We start from the raw sequence: 19,279 nt of genomic DNA on the forward strand, positions 1-19,279 counted from the left end.
CTTCCCAGAGGCAGGGTGTAATTTATCTGTTTCAGTCAGATAACTTGAAAAAGTGAAGCTTTAAGAAATAAAATGCAACAGCAGTATGAATATCAGTGTAAACCATATCCCCAAAGAGTAAAAAGGACACAGAGATTTAGTCTATTCAAATGTTCACTCTTTGGTACAGTGAGTGATTTTCCCATGTGATTAATATTAGAATCATGAGCTATTTAACAGTTAGAGATGGAAATGATTATCAAGATTGTGGAGTGAGCACCACCAATTTATAAATAGGCAACCAAAGCCCGGGGAGAGACAGATAGGACCAGGGCCTTTGGTTCCTGATATGTTATGCTGCCCTCACCCTGTGGTACCCTTAGTCACTGTAATAAGCATATTCACAAGTCCTGGTGGGATTTGAAGAGGGTTTCTTGCTGTGATTTTCTTTGCCCTGTCTCTGAAGGGAATGGGTGATACTGTGAAAGGATTCAACAGCAACCGGTTTCATTGATTTTTACAGTCTTCTGGTCATCTTGTGGGATCAGAGCATGGAGCGGCCCTGGAGAAAGGATATATGTAGAGTCAGCTCTGTCCGTGTGTCTGTTTATCTGTCTGTCCGTAATGAAGCTTTTTTGTTAATGGATTTTCTAGGATGGGTTGGTGAGCTACTTTGATTTTTTTTCTCCCCTATTTTTTTTTTATGAAGTAGTGAAAGAATAAATCCAGGTTTGCAATCAGTTTCTTTCAACCTGAGGAAGGAAGAAAATGCTATGAAAGTACCAGCAGTGCAGCATGAATCTATAATTATACTTTGTTTGGCCTTTGCTTCTGAAACCTGTGTGTAAAGGTGCTTGGACAGAGTTGATGAGGTTCCCACTGAGGCTGAGTCAGTGAGGGGAGGGGTCTGTCGCTCTTCGGTACCCTCAGAAGACTGGCTCCTCTGGGGCCTCACATTGTTAACGCTATCACCTGTGTCTCTCACCTGAGTGTGATCGGCCATCACAGCCTCCTGGGCAGAAGCTCTTCCTCTTCCAGCCTGGGTCTGGGCCTCAGAATGTCCCCCATAGCTCTTCAGGCTCCATGGCCACTTTTTGCAAATGAATCTTGAGGCATCCTTGCTAAGAGGAAACCACCTCCCATAGAGGAAGACTTTCCTTGTTGACAGGGTGGGACCTGTAAAAACTGTCTACAAATCAAAACTACAAGAGGGAAAAAAATACTGTAGTACATTCATGTGGGCAGTTCTCCCACGTTTGGATCTTTAGCAATCTGCTCTGTCACCCCAGAGCAGAATCAGTCATTCCTTACTCCGTAACTTCTTACTCCTGGGGTATCTCTTTCCACAGTTAGTGGGAATCTGTTGGAGGGTGACCTCTCCCTGCCTTTGCTCCAGGTGGGTGTGGTATTATGTTTTTCTCTGTGTCCTCACACTTCCCTCACTGCCTGGGTTCCGGCATGTGTTTATGATGTCTCGAGTCAAGTCAAATGGAGAAGAAAAGGTGCCCGTGTGCTAGATAGTGGCTGGGAGGGGGCAGTCCCTGGGCCTCCAGACAATTGTGGATGAATTTCCACATTTCTGCCACTTCTGCTCAGGATTCTGCCATGGAGAAAGAAGACTTCTGGGGCCTAGAAACCTCAGTGACACTGGGACCACAGGTAGTGCTACCTTCTGCTTACTGATTGGCAAAACCCCTCCCATTGTCCTGTCCCTAAAGCTGTTTTGCCTGTGCCTTGGTTTCTGCCTATTTGGAAAGAACCTCCGTACTGGCTTTACAACCTCCGCAGAACTTAGGCATCAGATCAATTAGCCAGGAATAAATTAGCAGAGCTTCTACCTTGTAAAAAAGACTGTGCATGATTCCTAATAGCGCTTCTCCTGCAGTATGTTGAGAAGCGTTTATTTATAAAGTATTAGATTTCATCACAGACGCTCTGTGTCGCTCCTGTTTGGGCCAGCGATGATGTACCCCTAACTGAGATGTTTCCACAGCTTTTTGGTGCGAACTGGAGGTCTGGTCAGGCCCAGGGATAGGATCCAGTCTGGCCTGCAGGCTTCTTTTCTTGGGAAGCATCTGGACCAGCAGCGTTGCCTCCTGGAAGCGGACTCTAGACTTTCCTGGCTGTTGGCGGAAGCAGAGGCAGTGGGTTCCCCTGACTCCGCAGCTCTGCCTGCAGCCGAGGCTCTCCTTGCCTGACTCCTCAGTTCCCGCAGGCCTGTGTCTGGCCCGCTCCCGGGGCGCAGCGCCCTAGGGTGCTGTCTGAAGCCCTTTCTTCTCCCCACAGCTAGCATGCCCACCAGTGAGACCGAGTCTGTGAACACGGAGAATGTGAGCGGCGAAGGCGAGACCAAGGGCTGCTGCAGAAGTCTCTGGTGAGTGTGGAGGCGCTTGCCCTCCTTGGCCTTCCTTTCCTCTCTGAGGAACTCATGGTGAGAAGACACCCCAGCCTGCACCGGTGCCCCGGGGCCACCGCCCTATGTGTGGATGGCGGGCGGGCTCCCTCCTGTGACAGGCACCATAGCATTCTGCGTGCCTCTTCCTACAAGGTGGTCCCTGCTGAGGCGGAGCTGGGAAGTATGCTAGTTAACCCAGCGACCTGCTGTGTCCATTAGGTGCTGGTGGAAAAGAAGAGGCGCGGCCAAGACGGGGCCCTCGGGGTGTCGGCGGTGGGGGTAAAAGCTGAATTCTCCTTCCGGTCGGGTTTGGCATCCGTGCTTTGGAGAAAGAGCTTGAATGGCAGAGCTGCTGACCAGAACGTGCCACACACTGAAGGTTTTCCTTGCCCGTGGGTTAAGGAGGCCCTTCCCTCCTCTGCTCACGGCACCTCTTTGATGGGCCCTGCACCGCCAGTTCTAACCCTGGGTGATGCCCTCCCATGAACACCCATTGGCTCTTTTCTAGATGATTCTGGCTGCAGCAAGGGGGGACAAGAAGTACAGGATGTGGCTTTGGGGAGCCCAGTGCTGCTTTGTTGTTTGCTTCCTGCTTGTTTTCTTTAGGCCTTACGTCTACAAAGTACAGGTGTAGATTTTAGGAATACTTTATCTTGTTCCTGGCAGAGTTTCATAAAAATGATGTGTAATGGCAGAGTGTGCAAAGTTTATGAAACGATTTAGCCTCTGTTCTCCTGTTCTGCCCTTCCCACAACATGGTAAAGTTGGTGGGGAGTGGGTTTATCTTCCCCACTTTACAGATGGGAACATTGAGGCTCAAAAAAGCATGCTGCTTTTTCATCCCCGGTGTATGCGTGAGCAGCAGAGCCGGGACCCCTAGTCCCTTGCTGCTTTGCACCAGTGGCAGGAGATGCTGCTGTTGAGATGAGTGGCTGAGTGGCAGGGAAGGGAGACCCTGCTGGCTTCCGTTTGGGCTGGCAAGAGAAGAACCCCTGGCAGCAATACCTGCTTCCGGGGCTGGTACGGGAATCTCACTGAGAGTCTTCACTTGCCCGGGCCCTTGACAGTGCTGAGCCTGCCTGCCTGGCCCTGGTGGCACCTTGACTTCTGCTCTACCTATAACCCAGCTGGCCTGCTGCAGCCACGGCGGATGCCGAGTCCAGGCTTCTCTGCATGGCTTTTCCCATGTTGCCGCGGAAGCCAAAGGGGGCGTGTGTTCAAGCCTTCCCGGTGTGAATCTTAATACTTTGTTCTTTTCTTTCAGTCAAGCCATCTCAAAATCCAAACTCAGGTCAGTATCTTCTATTGTCTCTTTAGCCTGTGTTTGTTTTCTAAGTTATATTTTTATGTTTTAAATTCTTACTATTACATGGAGTTGCTCTAAACTTGAGTTTTGCTCCATGGATTATAACACTGAAACAGAGTTTTGGCCAGTCCATTAAACATTACTGTACCTGCCTTACGGGAGCAGATAGTAGGAACAGCTCTTACAAATCAGCGGGACATAATGATGACCAAGGTTTTGCCTCTCAGTTAATCCTTCGGTCATTTTTCTAAGACAGATACTTCTGTTTCTTGTCACTTTTTGGCTATACTGCAAAATACAAAAATCAATGAAAAAAATCTTTCCACAGAAGGGAGTTCAAGAAGTGTTCTGAGGTGTTGGTAATACTCACTTTTGTGATCTGAATGCAGATTACGTCTTCATTTTGTAAAGCTAATTGAACTGTAGGTTTATGATTTGTGTACTTCTCCATATAAATGTTATTAATTAAAACCATTTTCCTGCTGTATGCAGTAGACAGTGAACTAAATATTAAACCTAAAACTATAAAAATTCTAGGAGAAAATCTCTGTGACCTTGGGTAAGGCAAAGGTTTCTTAAAATAAAGCTCTCACTCCATGAATTGTCACAGAAAAATTTGATACGTTGATTCTCATCAAGACTAAAACTTTTACTTTATTTTATTATAAAATAAAAAGGTAAGCAGCTTAGATAAAGGAATGGTATCCATCATATATAAAGAATAATGTGTAAAAATAGTGTCAATAATAAGAAAACAATCCAGTGAAAAAAAACGACAGCAGGCTAACAAGCATGGCACCAAAGAAAAGATATGAATGGTATATAAGCACGTGAAACGGCAATTCGTTATTAGGAAAATACAAATAATAAAATCACAGATACCACCCCATGATTGTAAGTGGGTCAAATTTAAATCCTTGAGAATGCCAAGTTCTGTCATGACCCTGATCAGTGGGCATTTGCATGCAATGTTGGTGGTCATGTCAAACCTATTTTTAACAAATGGTTAAGTCATTCCTTATAAAGTTTAAGCATACATGTACCATATGGCCTAGCAACCCCACTTTTATTAAGGTATTTGTATAAGAGAAATGACGATATATGCCTATGTAAAAATTTTTGCATGAATGTTTATAGCAGTTTTATTCATAATTGCTCCAAACTGGAGGTAACTAAAATGCCCATCAGTGGTGGATGGGTAGACAAATTATGGTTTATCCGTATAAGGGAATACTACTAGCAACAGGTAGAACTGACTCGTGCAAAAACACAGATGAATTTCAGAAGTACTTTTGATAAGTGAAAGAAGCTGTCTCCAAAGGCTATATATTTTATGATTGTGTTCATTGTGACATTTTGACTGACACAAACAGTGGGAAGAGAAAACAGATCAGTGGCCGTTGGGCTGGGGGTGAGATGGTAGACTGATTACCAAGGGCTGTGCAGGAACTTTTTTGAGTAATGGAAATGGGCTTGGCTGTGCATACCCGCAAAGAGTAAATTTCACTACATGTGAATTACATTCAAAGCTGAGTGTTAAAAATTTAAAAGCTCTTCAGTGATTCACTGTTACCAGAGAGCGTGGAAATGCCTCCATAATCTGGCCCCTGGATCGTCCTCTGCTCAACTTCGGCACCTTCCCGTGTTCCCACTTTGTCACTATGCTGGATGGTTCTTGGTTTCAAAGGTGCTGTTCCTCTGCTCCCCGCTTAACTTTCAGTACTTTTGGCCGTGTCGTATCCTCTGGCTGGACTGCGCTTCCACCTTCCTCTGGGGTAACTCCTATTCATCTAGCCCAAATCTCTGCTTTTCAGAGAAGCCCTCTTTGACTCTTTAAAGAGCATTTCTGGCTTCCTTCTGACTCCTGCACCCTGCGTCTTGGACCAGCACTTGGTCTGGATTTGTAATTGTCCTTTACTACAACTCTGTGTGCTTTTTAGTGGCAGAGACAATGGGACTGTGCCTTCTTCATCCCCATCTGTATAGCGCTGGGCACATAGTGCCCTGGAATGGAACACTGGTCTCCTGAGAGAACAGGCCTGACTAGTTGGGCTCTCAGAACCCAGCAAGGGGCAAGATGCTGATGCTGTACGTTTCTAGGAGATAGGATGCTGAGGTCCCCTAAGATATAAGAGGCGCTCATGTCTTCTCACTGCAGTACAGGATAAACTGTACTGTACCCAAGGCTGGGTCTTTTCAGGCCAGATCACTCTGTGTACTGAATTATGCCTCCCACAAAAACCCCAGCTGTGAGCTGGTGGAATCTTAGTGTCCTTGGTAGTTTTTCATGCTGGTCATTATGTTTCTGCTGCTCTTTAATTAGAAACTGCACAGCAAGAGCAATAATAAAACATACCTTGCTTGATCGGAATCTTGATAAGGAGGTAGCCCAACTCTTTCTTTGCACACTTCCTGGGCACTTTTTTTTTTAAGCATAGCTGAGTCAGCCAGGGCTGGAGGACTGCAGCTGGGACACAGCCTGGAGAGTCCCCTTGAGTCAGGCCCCAGAGAAAGCGCCCATTCCTGTCCCTGAGACAGTGTGGCCCAGAGAAGCTGACTTCTCCCTGGGAGCCAGGTTGCTCGGCACACTTCATCAAACCCTTTCCTGTGGCAGGGAAGGTTTTCCATGAAGAGGCCAAAGGAGGGAATATTCCCCCCAGTGCCAAGCGGGAACTAAAGGTGGGTGGGGGACATACTATGTGTCTATTTGGCTCCGCTCATTTTATTTCTGTGAAAACATGATTCAATATTGGTTCTTCTCCCAAAGGTGTATTTTGTGGATTACTAGTTAGAAAGGGCACCTGATGACTCAGTCTGAAGACTCATGTCCTACTCAGCTTTCACAACTGCCAGGCTCCAGAGAAACCGCAGAGATTGAAGCAAGGGGAGGAAGCTTCCCTAAGAAGAAAGCAATGGTTTTGGAGCATTTTGCTGCTCAGTCAGTGCTGCACGAGCAGTGAGATGCTGTGAGGTTGTGCATACTAAGCTAAGCAGCTCTCTGCGCCCCGGGCCATCGCAGACCCACGTGCTGCATGGTGGCGCGTGAGCTGTGCGTGTGCGCAGGTGCAACTGCGCACCTGTGCAAGATTCTGTGAATATCCGGATCTTCTCATTTACTTGAGGACTTCATATGACGGATTCTGGAGTTATAAGGGAGGAAACTGAGCATGATCAAGACAATATTATACTTTTTAAAAGCTGTGTGTTGAGACCAACACGGTGTATATTATGAAGTCTGTTCAGTTCTGTGCTGTTTGTTCACATCTCTCCTTCCTGAACCCACACCCCAATCCACTCCTCTAGAGTGAACGGCCAGCTGTTTCTCAGTAAGGTTTACTGGACTTCCAGATGCTGTGCCTGTCACCCAGGGAATAATGTTTGCTCACCTTTCAGCCGACGCTGGCGTCGCTGGAACCGATTCAGCCGTAGAAGATGTAGGGCTGCTGTGAAGTCTGTCACGTTTTACTGGCTGGTTATTGTCCTGGTGTTTCTCAACACATTAACGATTTCCTCGGAGCACTACAATCAGCCCGACTGGTTGACACAGATTCAAGGTATGAGCGAAAGCCATCCTCTTGTTGTTCTACACTAGAGATTCCTGTGGCAAACTTCTCACATCTGCTCTGATGGATGTGGAATGAAGAATCAGAGCATTGCTAGTGGGGACTAACTTGGAAGACAGTGGAGCCATCCAGATTCAGACAAGCCCTGGAGCAGGGCTTGTAGTCTGTGCTGTATGGTCTAGCACATTGGCATCAGTGAATCCCAAGCATCTTTCTGTCCTAAGCCTGAGACAACCTAGACTGAGGAGTCTTAGAAGGACCGTCTCCCTGCCCCAATTGGAAGCTTTGTCTTCCCCTTTAGTATTTTCAACTCATTTTGGTTCTTTTGCTTTGAAGGCTCACAAATGTGACATGGGGAGTTGGCCCCAGAGATAGCTCGTTCTGGGTTTGACAGTTTTGAGCTCTTGGGAAGTCTTTTCTTACATGTATTTCCTCTACCTCTTGAGCCTGTTGGTATTTTTGCGTGCTATTAAAAATGACATTGATAAGTGACCACTGTCATGGTGCCATAAGCAGACCAGACGGGGAATTTTGTGTGTGTGTGTTGTGTGTGTGTGTGTGTGTTTGTGTGTGTGTGTGTGTGTGTGTGTGTGTGTTTGAAAGAAAAAATATATAATATGATGGTCTAAAGGCAGAATTATAGGTTTTTAGTGCTAGAAATCTCCAGAGATTGTATGATAAAGTACCTGTGCCCATTTTAAAGTCAGTGAAAGTGAGGCCCAGAGAAATCAAATAACTTTGCCAGATTTGCACATCTAGGTAGTAGCAGTACCAGAACCAAAACCGGACAGAGAAACAGACCATTCGTATTAATGCCACATTTCTGTCTTGGCTGCAGTAGCAAAGAAAGGGACAAGTCATTGAGTATTTCCTGTGGGGATTGATGGGAGAGAGGTGCGGAAAGAAAAGAGGAGCCTAAGTGCCCCCCACATTGAGACCCTGAGCATGGGTACCCCTTTTCTTCCAGATATTGCTAACAAAGTCCTCTTGGCCCTGTTCACCTGTGAGATGCTGATAAAAATGTACAGCTTGGGTCTCCAGGCATATTTCGTGTCTCTCTTCAACCGGTTTGACTGCTTCGTGGTGTGTGGTGGGATCACGGAGACCATCTTAGTGGAGCTGGAAATCATGTCCCCGCTGGGGATTTCTGTGTTTCGGTGTGTACGCCTCTTAAGAATCTTCAAAGTAACCAGGTAAGGAAACGTGAGCCTGCTGCCGGTGCTTTAGAACAGGAGGTGGCGATCGCTCCTCCCCCTGGTTAGTTGAAGTTCTGCTGTCCTGAACAGGGACTCCGGACTCACGCCCTCATCTTGACTTGTAGGCACTGGACTTCTCTGAGCAACTTGGTGGCGTCCTTGTTAAACTCCATGAAGTCTATCGCTTCACTGTTGCTTTTGCTTTTTCTCTTCATTATCATCTTTTCCTTGCTTGGGATGCAGCTGTTTGGCGGCAAGTTCAATTTCGATGAAACGCAAACCAAGCGAAGCACCTTCGACAACTTCCCTCAAGCACTTCTGACAGTGTTCCAGGTGAGTCCTCTGCCCTCCCAGGAGAGCACGCTGTGAGCAGCCGCTGGAACTCCTGACGTCTTGTCTGCTTATAGCCCAAGAGGACAGAAAGATTCCATCTTCATTAATAATCTCTACTTAATAGTACTTAGGTAAATTTTGCACTGTATGAATTCATTCATTTTGCATCCTCCTCAGCTGTCTGTGTAATGTGACTTAATTTTTAAGACCACTAGCTATATTAAAAAATAGTACACCAAAAAGTTTTGATTTTGTAAAGTTTCTATGAAACGGATTCTAAAACCCTTTTGATCTTTGCTAATTTTTTATAACAGACAATTTATAATTCTAGTTATGATGGATGTATGCAAAGAAGTGAACTGGGAAGCCGGGATGCTCTAGTGCATGGTGGAGGGGCCGGGCGGAAAGAGTCATCATAGCCCTCTGCCTGCCCTGTCCTCCCTGCTGGAGGTGCTGAGGACACACAGGCTTTGAAGGCAGCTGCACTGCTGGGGCCCCGTGGGTGCTGAACTGGAAGGAACCGGGCATTTAGACGGCTCGAGTCCAAGGCTCCAAGAGCAGCACCCTCTCTGCCTTCCGACTCTGAGCTGCGGTGCTCAGTGAATGCTTTCCGTGTTGAGGGCAGCGAGCATCTGAGCCCTGCTGCGAGGCAGGGGGTGTGCTGGGAAGGACAGGGACCCGTGGATCCCGTGGTGGCTCTTTCTGTGCCCAGCTCTGTCACCTTAGATGAGCCACTTACCCTTTTCTGGAGAAGCAGACTGGAAAAAATGATTCATAAGCTGCTTTCTCATATGGTCATTTGAAGTGGTTAAAATTACTGCTTTAGACCCTGGTTTTGTTTTTGAATTATGCTTAAAATTTGGCTCCTGGCCAGTTATTCATTTTTCTAATTTCTTTAAAAAATTTGTGGGTTTTTTTTTTCCTCCTTTTTTGTAATGCATGTATATGACACAAGACTTAAGGGTCAACAAAAGATATAAAATGATAGCTCTCTCCTCTAGCCACTGACTTCTTCCAGGAGGCAACCACCGTTCAACATTTTCTGTGCGTTCTCAAATATATATTTGCTCATACAGGTAACTCAGTCTGCCACCGGCCTGTGGGTGAATTACACAGATGGTGGTCACTCTATGTACTGTTTTGCATTTGTGACCATTTTAAAGTGTCCTTGCTGGACGTGGTGGTGCATACCTGTAGTCCCAGCACTCAGAGAGCTGAGGCAGGAGGATTGTTGCAAGTTTGAGGTCAGCCTGGGCTACTTAATGAGCTCAAACTCAGCCAGAGCTACATGCTAAGACCCTGTCTCAAAAAACCAGAAAAATTTTAAAAATTAAAAAAATAAGATGTCCTTAAGAGCCTTCCTGCTTGGTCTGTAGAAGGCCGATTCCTCCTCTTAAAAGTTGCATATATTCTGTGGTTTGGATTGCCATAGTTTATGTAAGCAGTCCCATGCTGGTGGATATTTACTTGTGTCCAGTATTAGGCATATAAACGGGGTTCCACTCAGTGGCCTTGACCAATGGGACACCTGCGACACATATATGAGAGTAGATTGCAGGACAGATTTCCCCCAAGTTGGTTGAAAGTTTCTCTCAAACTTTGATACCCTTGCCAAAGTGTCCTCTTTACCATTGTTTTAATTCACCTGCAGTCAGCAATGCAGACACCACCCAGTGCCTCACGCCCTTTTACAAGGCAGGTGTTCATACTTGATGGTTCTCACTAACAGATAAAAATGGAATCTCACTGGAGTTTTACCAGGGGTGAAGTAGAGTGTCTTTTTCAAAAGAACCATTTAGCTGAGTGCGTGATGGTGCGTGCCTATAACACCAGCACTCGGGAGGCTGAGACAGGAGGATCACTGAACTATAAAGTGAGTTCAAGGCTACCCTGAACTACACAGTGAGACCCTGTGTCAAAAAGACAAAAAACAAGCCACTTAGTGCTCCTTTCTGTGAATTACTTTATCTTTCTAATCATTTGTGTTTGCCCATTCTGTTTGATTGTGATTCACAACAGTCTGATTTTAAAATGCTAGTCCCAATAGAAGAGAAAGGAGCCCTCTCCGTGGAAAGTCGCATTTGTGTGAATTGCTGTCCACATGCATCTGATTGTACCTTAAGATCGTCTGAATTTCCCATTATCATTAATAGAAAAGATTAAGTTTTTTTTCATAAACGTACAAGACATTTAGAATTCCTCGCTTCTAAAAACCCATAGATACAGTTCTCCATTTCCACAGTTATTTAACTGTGTGGAATATATTACAGCAATTAAAAGAATGAGATGAACTTACTGATACAGAGAGTCCCCGGGGAATATTGCCGACCAGGGAAAAAAACAGCTGAAGAAAATTACTCATTATATGGCAGGCTTTTTGCCTAAAAAAAATCAGAAGATAACCCACGGCCTCTTCTCTTGAGGTGTGTGTATATGTATTTAAGGTCCCAGAGAGACACATACCAATGCTGTGCTCTCTGGGGAGGGGACAGAAACTGGACTAGGGCATAATAAAAAAGTGCCAAGACTCCTATGTAGAGATTTTTTTCCCTTATTTGTGTTAATTACATAAACCTTACTATGTAATTAAAAATAACGTTTTGAAAACTCTGTGGGATAACAGTGGATTTATTCAGTGCAGACTGGCCTGTGAGAAGTCACCTGTGCCAGACACGGGGAGCTCCGAAGGAGCTGTGGGAGAGCGGCTGGGAGTTGTGACTCTTCCTGCTGTCTGACGGCAGTTCTGGCCTCTTAGATTCTGACAGGTGAAGACTGGAACGCTGTGATGTATGACGGCATCATGGCTTACGGAGGCCCATCCTCTTCAGGAATGATTGTCTGCATCTACTTCATCATCCTCTTCATTTGTGGTAACTGTATCCTTTGGGACAACCAGGGCTTTGTTGTCATTGTCCTTGTCTTGGTTTTCTCCTGCTGATTTCCCCTGTGGTAATGGTGGTGGGAGGGGAAGCCTTTCCCTGGAGAGCTCAGTGTGTGCTTTCCTTCCATGGGACTGTCCTGGGGGCAGCATAGCATAAGCCAAGGCCCAGCAGGGCTTTCAGAAATGCAAGCTGGCAGCAGGGGGAGACACTGTGTATGTGCCAGAGTTATTCTCCTTGGTGCCATGTCTCCCATACATGCAGTGACAGATCCCAAGGAGTAGTGTAGGGCAAAGCCAGGTGGTCCTTGGGAGGTTAGGACTGCATCTCTGTCATCTTAAATCACTCATGGCCAAAAAGGAGACATCTTCTATGGACTGATCGGCACACCTGGGAAGCTAATCTCATTTTGCTGACCTGTACATCCTTGGGGATCAAGCACCACCATCTAACTTCTGTATCATGCTGTGTAACTTTTCTCTGACCTCTTTTACTCTTCTTCCCTGCTGAGAGCACTCTTTGATTCTAGACTCTTGAACTTGGCCCTCAGGTCTGTGTATTCACCTTGATCAGATTTTTCATGATCCTATAATCTTTGGTTTTATTTATTTTATCTCTAGGACCTAGAGTGCAGGTCCTTCATGCCTAGCAGAAGACGTAGTATACAGAGGCCCTTAATAAATGTTGTGATGAATGACCAATTCTTGAAACATATGAATACTCTTTCTTTGTTTTTACCTTTCCAATTTAAAGAGTCCTAACCTGGATTCTTCTCCTACAGAGTCTCAGGTCCTTTTAGCTATTTTCCCTTTAATCTTCTTTGATGAATATTCTTGAATATGGAAAGCCTAGTACAAAGATGTTCTGTTTTATTGAAGATCAAATGTCTTATGTCGTGAGGTTTCTGTGGAAACCCCCATCTCAGCAAGCATACATTCTGCTAATCCCTTGACTTAGTTCTGACTGAGGCAATTGTAATTCTCCAGGAAGCCACCTCTGCCCTGTCTCCTTCCTAGAAGGGAGCTCACCTCCCCCTGAGCTCCATCAGCTTTTATTCCCGTCTCTTACTGCCCTCCATCTCCAACATGAGCTGACAGCTTCTTAAGTCAGGAATCTTCCTTGTCATAGTCGCATTTCTTAGGGTAGAAGAGGATCCTGCACATAGTTGGATTTTGGCTCATGTCTGTTAAATGAATAGTCAAGGTTTTCTTCTTCTGCTGTACTCCTGCTTAACCCTTTGAGCCACAGACTTGAATGTGCAGAGGAGTGTCCCCTGGCTACTTCTGGCCAGTTGCATGTTGCATTTGTTTGTGGTGCTTGCACTATCTGAGATGCTTAAAGAGTTGTTTATATTCTGTGTCCCCAGCTAGAATAGAGGCCCCATTTTGTCATGTTTCCCCCATGTCCTATGTACCTAGAACAGGGCCTGGCACATCAGAGCTGCTTTGTAGGTCTTTGTAAATGAATTCCAGAGCACACTGAGATTGAGGAGGGTCTGGATAATGCCCCAAAGGCATACGATGGGTTTTTGCTCTTAGAAACCATCTGTTACAAGCATAGAAGACTTTCTTGTGGTTTATTGGTCCATATTTTCTCTCCAGTACCAAAAAGAGTTGAGTGTCATTGCAAGGCTAGAGCGATGGTTATTTCTTTATTGAGAGGTGCACTCGATAGAGCTGTTCTTAGCACTGACTCTAGTCTAAGCCATCATTACCCCCGTGCCCAGCAGATGAATACTTAAGATAAGTAACCAAACCATTTCTAGCCCAGGACAAATTGCTTCCTTTGGTTCACCTCATTGCAGACCCAGTTAAAAATTAACATAGCATCTCAAAGGCATTTTGAAAGTCTTCATGTAATTTCCTCAAGTTTCTGTCCTCCTTAGTCTTAACTAGAATTAGTCAAGCATGATACCCTGCGCAGAGACCTCACCCTCACTCCCGTGTTAGGTTGTGTTGCTTTGTCTGTTCAGCACCCCACCTGAGATTTCATACTGCACAGGGTGTTTGCGGCACTTGTCCCAGGGACTCTGGGCTCCCAATAATTTTGCCTACAGGTGTCTGCATGTCACTCAGAGGGAAGATTCATCACAGCCTGAGGCTTTCTCATTTATTTCCCTCTGATCCCTGTGTATTTCAAAAATGTTCTTAGCTGCTATTGCATCAGAAAGTGTCATCTCCTGATTTGAGAACCTTGCTCAGAGTACTTTTTAAAAATTTTAAGGAAAGCACGCATACTTCATAGTGATGACCAAAAGAAACCCAGAAACTTGTTCACTTAACCCTTTACTATTTGCAAAAATAGTTTCAGCCATAATAATCAAAGATCTAGCCACGGTGGTGGGATTATTCAGAAGATAGCGCCATCTCACAGGCGGTTCTCTTCGGTCAATGTAGAGCAAAGACATGAATGAGTTCTCCAGGCTTTGCAGACCATTTGGGAAGAGAAAGTCTCATATTGTCTTATGTAACAGGATCATCATTTGTGTGGCCTTTGAGGAAGTCTGGTTTGATAAGCACAGCCCTGAATGTGTATACTGTGGTATGTGTCTTAAAGCAAACACAGGGAACTTTTTAATCATCCCATATGTGTGTTACAGATTCCTCTATACAGTGTCTGTCAGCTATAGATTTATAGATTATAGAAACACACAGGGAAGGAAATGTTGAAGTTCACAGATTTTCAGTGAATCTTAACCTTACCTGTTTTCAGATTTACACAGGCTTCTAGGTTAGGTGTTTTGTTTTGTTTTGTTTTGTTTTGTTTTGTTTTAAAGCAGGGCTTAAGTGTTCTAGTTTTACCAAGCAAGTGTAACACCAAGGACAGTCACCTACCAGCAGCCTCCCAAAACACAGAGAGGTGTGCCATTTCCATTACTGACAATATGTAATTATATTTAGAAATGTGTTGTTCCCTTAAAGTTTTCAAATTAGATATTCTACTGAATGTCTTCTTGGCCATTGCTGTAGACAACTTGGCTGACGCTGAAAGTTTGAACACTGCCCAAAAAGAGGAAGCTGAAGAAAAGGAAAGGAAAAAGATTGCCAGGTAACTCTGTTTTCACCTGCAGTATTCTCCCAGGGCTGCAGGAGGAGCCCAGCTGCCGAGGAGACCTGGTGGGCTCCAGGAGTGCTTCTCAGGAGCTGCAGTTTCATGTTGCTGCTTTGCAGTGATTGTGGGTGACCATGTGGTACAGACCAAAGAGGAGGGAATCTTGGGCCAAAGCCAGACCCTTGGCTTTCAGCCCCAGAGCTGAGGATTGGAGTCACGCATCCTCGTGCTTAAAGAATCACTGCAGTTAATTTTGGTGTCATAAAATAAATGATGCATTCAATGCTGATTAGCTCTTGGATGAGAATCTTAATAAGATGATCTGTGTAATGAGTCCATTGCAGGAGATGAACAGGAAGCTCAGAGTTTGGGTTGTGCTGTGCTCTTGCTGTTACTGTTGTTTCCAATTAAATGCTGTCCTTCACTGGGACTCTGCTGATTCAGAGTCTTGATTAGCACTTTTATACCTAGGTGTGTGGTTACTTGGTTTCTTGTACTCTTTTCTCTTCTCTGTAGAAAAGAGAGCCTAGAAAATAGGAAGAACAACAAACCAGAAGTCAACCAAATAGCCAACAGTGACAACAAGGTATTCCTTCTAAAATAACCTCTCTATTTCAGAGTGATTCTGTTGGTGTCTCCATAGATGTACCACTTACATTGTGGAAGTGACTTGTTTTTACTATTTTGGTATAAAAAGTAGAGCATGTCATATAGATGCTGGCTTCCCAGGGGGCTTCTGATTGAATTTCATCACTGAGCTGGCTGTTAACCATCATCTTACCAGATGAACCAATGTGATAAGTATTTGACCAGTTTAACCATTTCATTTCACTTTGTTGGAATTGGCTGGTCAGACCTGACCTGTGGTCAAGATTGTGTTAGCATCTTCTGAGTGGTATTAAAATCAATTTTTTTAGTAGATGTCTGTTCCAGAGGTAACCCCGGGATCAAGCGGTCTGGGAAGCCTCTGGCTACACTGTCAAGCTTTGTCTTCATCACTTTCTTGTCACTGAAACACAATCCCTGACACGCACAACTTAAAGGAAGAGAGGTTTATTTTGGTTCATGGTCCCAGAAACTTCAGTCCATGGTCAGCTGACTCCACGGGAGAGCTGCTCAAGTCCTGGCAGCCAGGAAGCAAAGAGAGAAGGGAGGAGCCAGGGAGGGAGCTACACCCTTCCAGTCGGGACCCCAGTGACCCGCCTCTTCTGCCCAGCTCTACCTCCTAGCAGGACACTCAGCTGCTGAACTCATCCATGGCTGAATCCACGGATGAGAGCAGCACCCCCAGGATCCAGTCACTTCCAAAAGCCCCACCTCTCAACAATACGGCTCTAGGGCAGTGGTGGCGAACCTGTGGCACACATGCCACAGCAGGCTGTTTGTATCACTCAGACCTCTAAAATGTTCACCATCACTGCTCTAGGGGGTTGTGCTAGAGCTAAACAATGACAAACTTCATCCCACTTATGACAGTGTTCTATGCATTTGTTTGACCATTGAGTTAATAAATACTGAGTGGTGATCACATGTCAGAAACTGGGATTTTAGGGATGAAGATCAACAAGGTCCCTGCCTCTGTGGAGCTCACAGTCTCGGGGGAAGACAGGAATCTTAATGTGGCTATCGTGTAGTGTGTGTGACTGCCCTGGCACAGCAAAAGGGCAGAGCAGTGAACTGTGCCCCCTAGTCCTGACTGAGTCAGTGTTTTATCTCCCATTGCTCTCAGGCCATCTGTCTGAAGCAGTCACCATCTGCCTGTCCCTGCTCATTCACACGTGCACGCGCGAGCACGCACACACACACACACACGCACGCACGTGCACGGGAGGGAAATTTCCTGCTCCGTGCTGAAGGCCGGTTGGCCCTTCCCTTTGCCTCTCTGAAGTGCGTATAAGTCAGCCTCTCCCCCTCCTCCCAAGATATCTCTGCTGTTCTAGGTTACAATTGATGACTACCGAGAGGAGGATGAAGACAAGGACCCTTACCCACCTTGTGATGTGCCAGGTATGGTGGTCACGGTCAGAGATAGGCTCTCAGCTCGTGAATATTGTGGCTCTGCTACCACTCTGTGACTTGCCGCTGAGTCTGTGGCTGGCTCGCCCAGATGGACGGGGTCATGCTAGGCCACTGAGGCCACCATGGCCACTGTGCCAGTTGCTTTATGGACCAGTTAGCTCCACTTTTTCCTGTGGTCCAGACAGCATACATAAGTCCAGTTGCAGGTGATGGGGAGGGAAAGTGTGGGTGGAACACGATAGGCCCACCTGTTGCCGGAAAGCTTCTCCGAGACTAATTAACACTCACCTGATATTTTTACATTTGACTGATGCTTTTATTGGCTGATAAAGTGGGACTGTGGAATTGGTGAACCCAGGGGCTGCTTGTCTGTGACTTGAAGTCCCACATACAGATTTGCAGACTAAAGCTGAGCAAGGAGGTAAACGGGGAAACAGCCAGGTAGTGAGAGGACGGCAGTGACACTCGCACTGCTCCCAGCTTGTCTGTGGACAGGTGGTACGTGGAGCAAACCTCACGCCCACAGCTAAATATACTCCTGAGAAGGGTTGCATCCTTGCCACCTCTGTCCCTGGGCTGAAACTATTTCAAAGGATCCAAAGGAAGGTTTTGATGAGTATAAACAAGTGGATGATGTTACAGTTTAAGTAAGCTTGACAACAGTAAGTAAAACCCACATGGAGTCTTTACTTCATCATAAAAAAGTGTTTCGTTTAAAGTAGGTGAAGAGGAAGAGGAGGAGGAGGAGGATGAACCTGAAGTTCCTGCTGGTCCCCGTCCTCGCAGAATCTCGGAGTTGAACATGAAGGAGAAAATTGTCCCCATCCCGGAAGGGAGTGCTTTCTTCATTCTTAGCAAGACCAACCCGTAAATACCCGCTTTTTAGACCTATCACTGCCACCTCTCTGTAGTGATCCTGCAGGTTGCTTATGGGTGGCTGGGCCGGGGTGAGAGAAAGCGGTGCGCAGCCCCCTCCCGAACCTGATTGTTCCTGTGCATCCCGCCCATGCCGAGTCCCCTCTGGCCCCTCTCCTGCTCTGCTGTTGCCTTTCACATCAGTTCGTCACTCCTTAGCCTCTTCGTTCCTGTCGGCATGTGACCAGGTCTTTGGAGGAATACTGTTCCAGATTTTCCTCCTTCCACAACGCCTGCACAGGCACAGCAGTGGACAAATGTCTGTGATCACCAGGATGTCCCAGGTGGAACCCACTGCCTTGGTGTTTGGTGCCCTGGTCATCCCTAGGACCCTTTTTTAATGAGTGGATCTTAAGATGCTTGGTGGGATGGGCGTTTGATGATCAGGTTCTGCACAGCGTCTTTATACCCAAATCCATTTAGATGATCTTTTTTCCCTATGGAGTTTTATAATGATCAAGTAATATTGCACAATGGTATTTTTTAGGTTGTAAGTTCTATGCTACACGGTGGACGTAGCATTTCTCATGTTAAAATGAGAAGGTGCTCACCAGGAACATAGTAATGACTCATAAGTACTATAAATGGAAGAAGTATATTTTCTAGCTGGTTTCTAGGTCTTAATCATATTTAAGTGAGCTGCCAGGAGAAAAAGTGGCTCCTGGAAAGGTTTATAGAATTGCAGAAGTAGTTCTTGGCTGTTAGGGAAGAATACTGTGTAACTCACAGGCCAGAGAGGTACAGGTCCAAAGCAAAATATGTTGCAGTCTTTGAGACATGAAGATCTGATGATCATTTTTACAGCTCATCACTCTTTGGATGTCCTTTAAGAAGAAAAGGGTTATTGGACTGATATTCTTGAAACCTGCAGTTCCCCAAGTACAGAGTTGGAAGAATGGATGGATTATCCCGCAGAGTCACAAGCACCGGTCCTCACTGCCTCACTGCCTTGGAGGTCCTTCCCAGACTCTAGTAACAACTTGCAGGCCCTCCAGAGGGCATTTAGTATTGAGCAGCCACAAAGAAGGGAATTGAACCTTCACAGAAAGTTGACTTCAGTTTTAAAACTGAGAAAAAATTTTTTCAAAGGAAAAACTATCTGTATTCTATAGGCAAAACAAAACAGCAACAACAAAGCAAAAGCCCCTTTAAATTCTAAAGTCAGATGTTGAAGATAAGGACAGTTAGTCGCTGACTGGCCCCCATGGTACCTCAGTGGCAGCGGGAGAGGTCCTGATGACCCAGGGATCCATCTGTAGAGCCCAGCACTGGGATACTGGGCGCAGCTCCCCAGGACGCCGTGAGAACTCCATCATGTGGTACTTGCATGTTAGCAAGTGACGATGGAGCTCACTTCACTAAAGATTCGACTCTAAAATGCAACACATACAATGAAATTGGCGGACAGTAGGAGATTTCACTGGCCCCCACTTAACTGTGGTTCATATTTTAATACACCCTGCACCACCTTGCCATACACTCTCTTGTCTCACTCTCTGATTAAATTAAAGCTTTAGACAAATTAAGTTTGGCAGAGTTTGAGTAAAGAATGATTCACAAGTCAGGTGGTCCTAACAATGGGAAGAGGCTCCGAGAGTGACACTGTGCAGTGTGGGCAGCAGCATTTATGGACAGGAAATGGT

At 45.7% G+C, this 19,279-nt stretch overlaps 1 protein-coding gene across 10 annotated transcripts in view; it reads left to right on the forward strand.

The window, feature by feature from the left end:
• The window catches only part of Cacna1d (calcium channel, voltage-dependent, L type, alpha 1D subunit), a gene marked incomplete at its 5' end in the record, with an annotated part of 346,833 nt that overhangs the window by 256,627 nt on the left and 70,927 nt on the right, over positions 1 to 19,279 (forward strand). For 5 of the 10 annotated variants that reach the window (XM_005387371.2, XM_013515608.1, XM_005387373.2 and 2 more), the window contains 10 exon segments: positions 2,266 to 2,353; positions 3,639 to 3,665; positions 7,074 to 7,234; positions 8,211 to 8,436; positions 8,565 to 8,772; positions 11,528 to 11,648; positions 14,585 to 14,699; positions 15,219 to 15,288; positions 16,643 to 16,709; positions 17,441 to 17,588. In XM_005387371.2, the coding sequence (XP_005387428.1) occupies positions 2,266 to 2,353; positions 3,639 to 3,665; positions 7,074 to 7,234; positions 8,211 to 8,436; positions 8,565 to 8,772; positions 11,528 to 11,648; positions 14,585 to 14,699; positions 15,219 to 15,288; positions 16,643 to 16,709; positions 17,441 to 17,588 (1,231 nt within the window). 10 annotated transcript variants of the gene reach the window in all.

This window comes from Chinchilla lanigera, unplaced genomic scaffold (genome assembly GCF_000276665.1).
Source record: "Chinchilla lanigera isolate Chin_1 unplaced genomic scaffold, ChiLan1.0 scaffold00029, whole genome shotgun sequence".
Classification (NCBI taxonomy): Eukaryota; Metazoa; Chordata; class Mammalia; order Rodentia; family Chinchillidae; genus Chinchilla; species Chinchilla lanigera.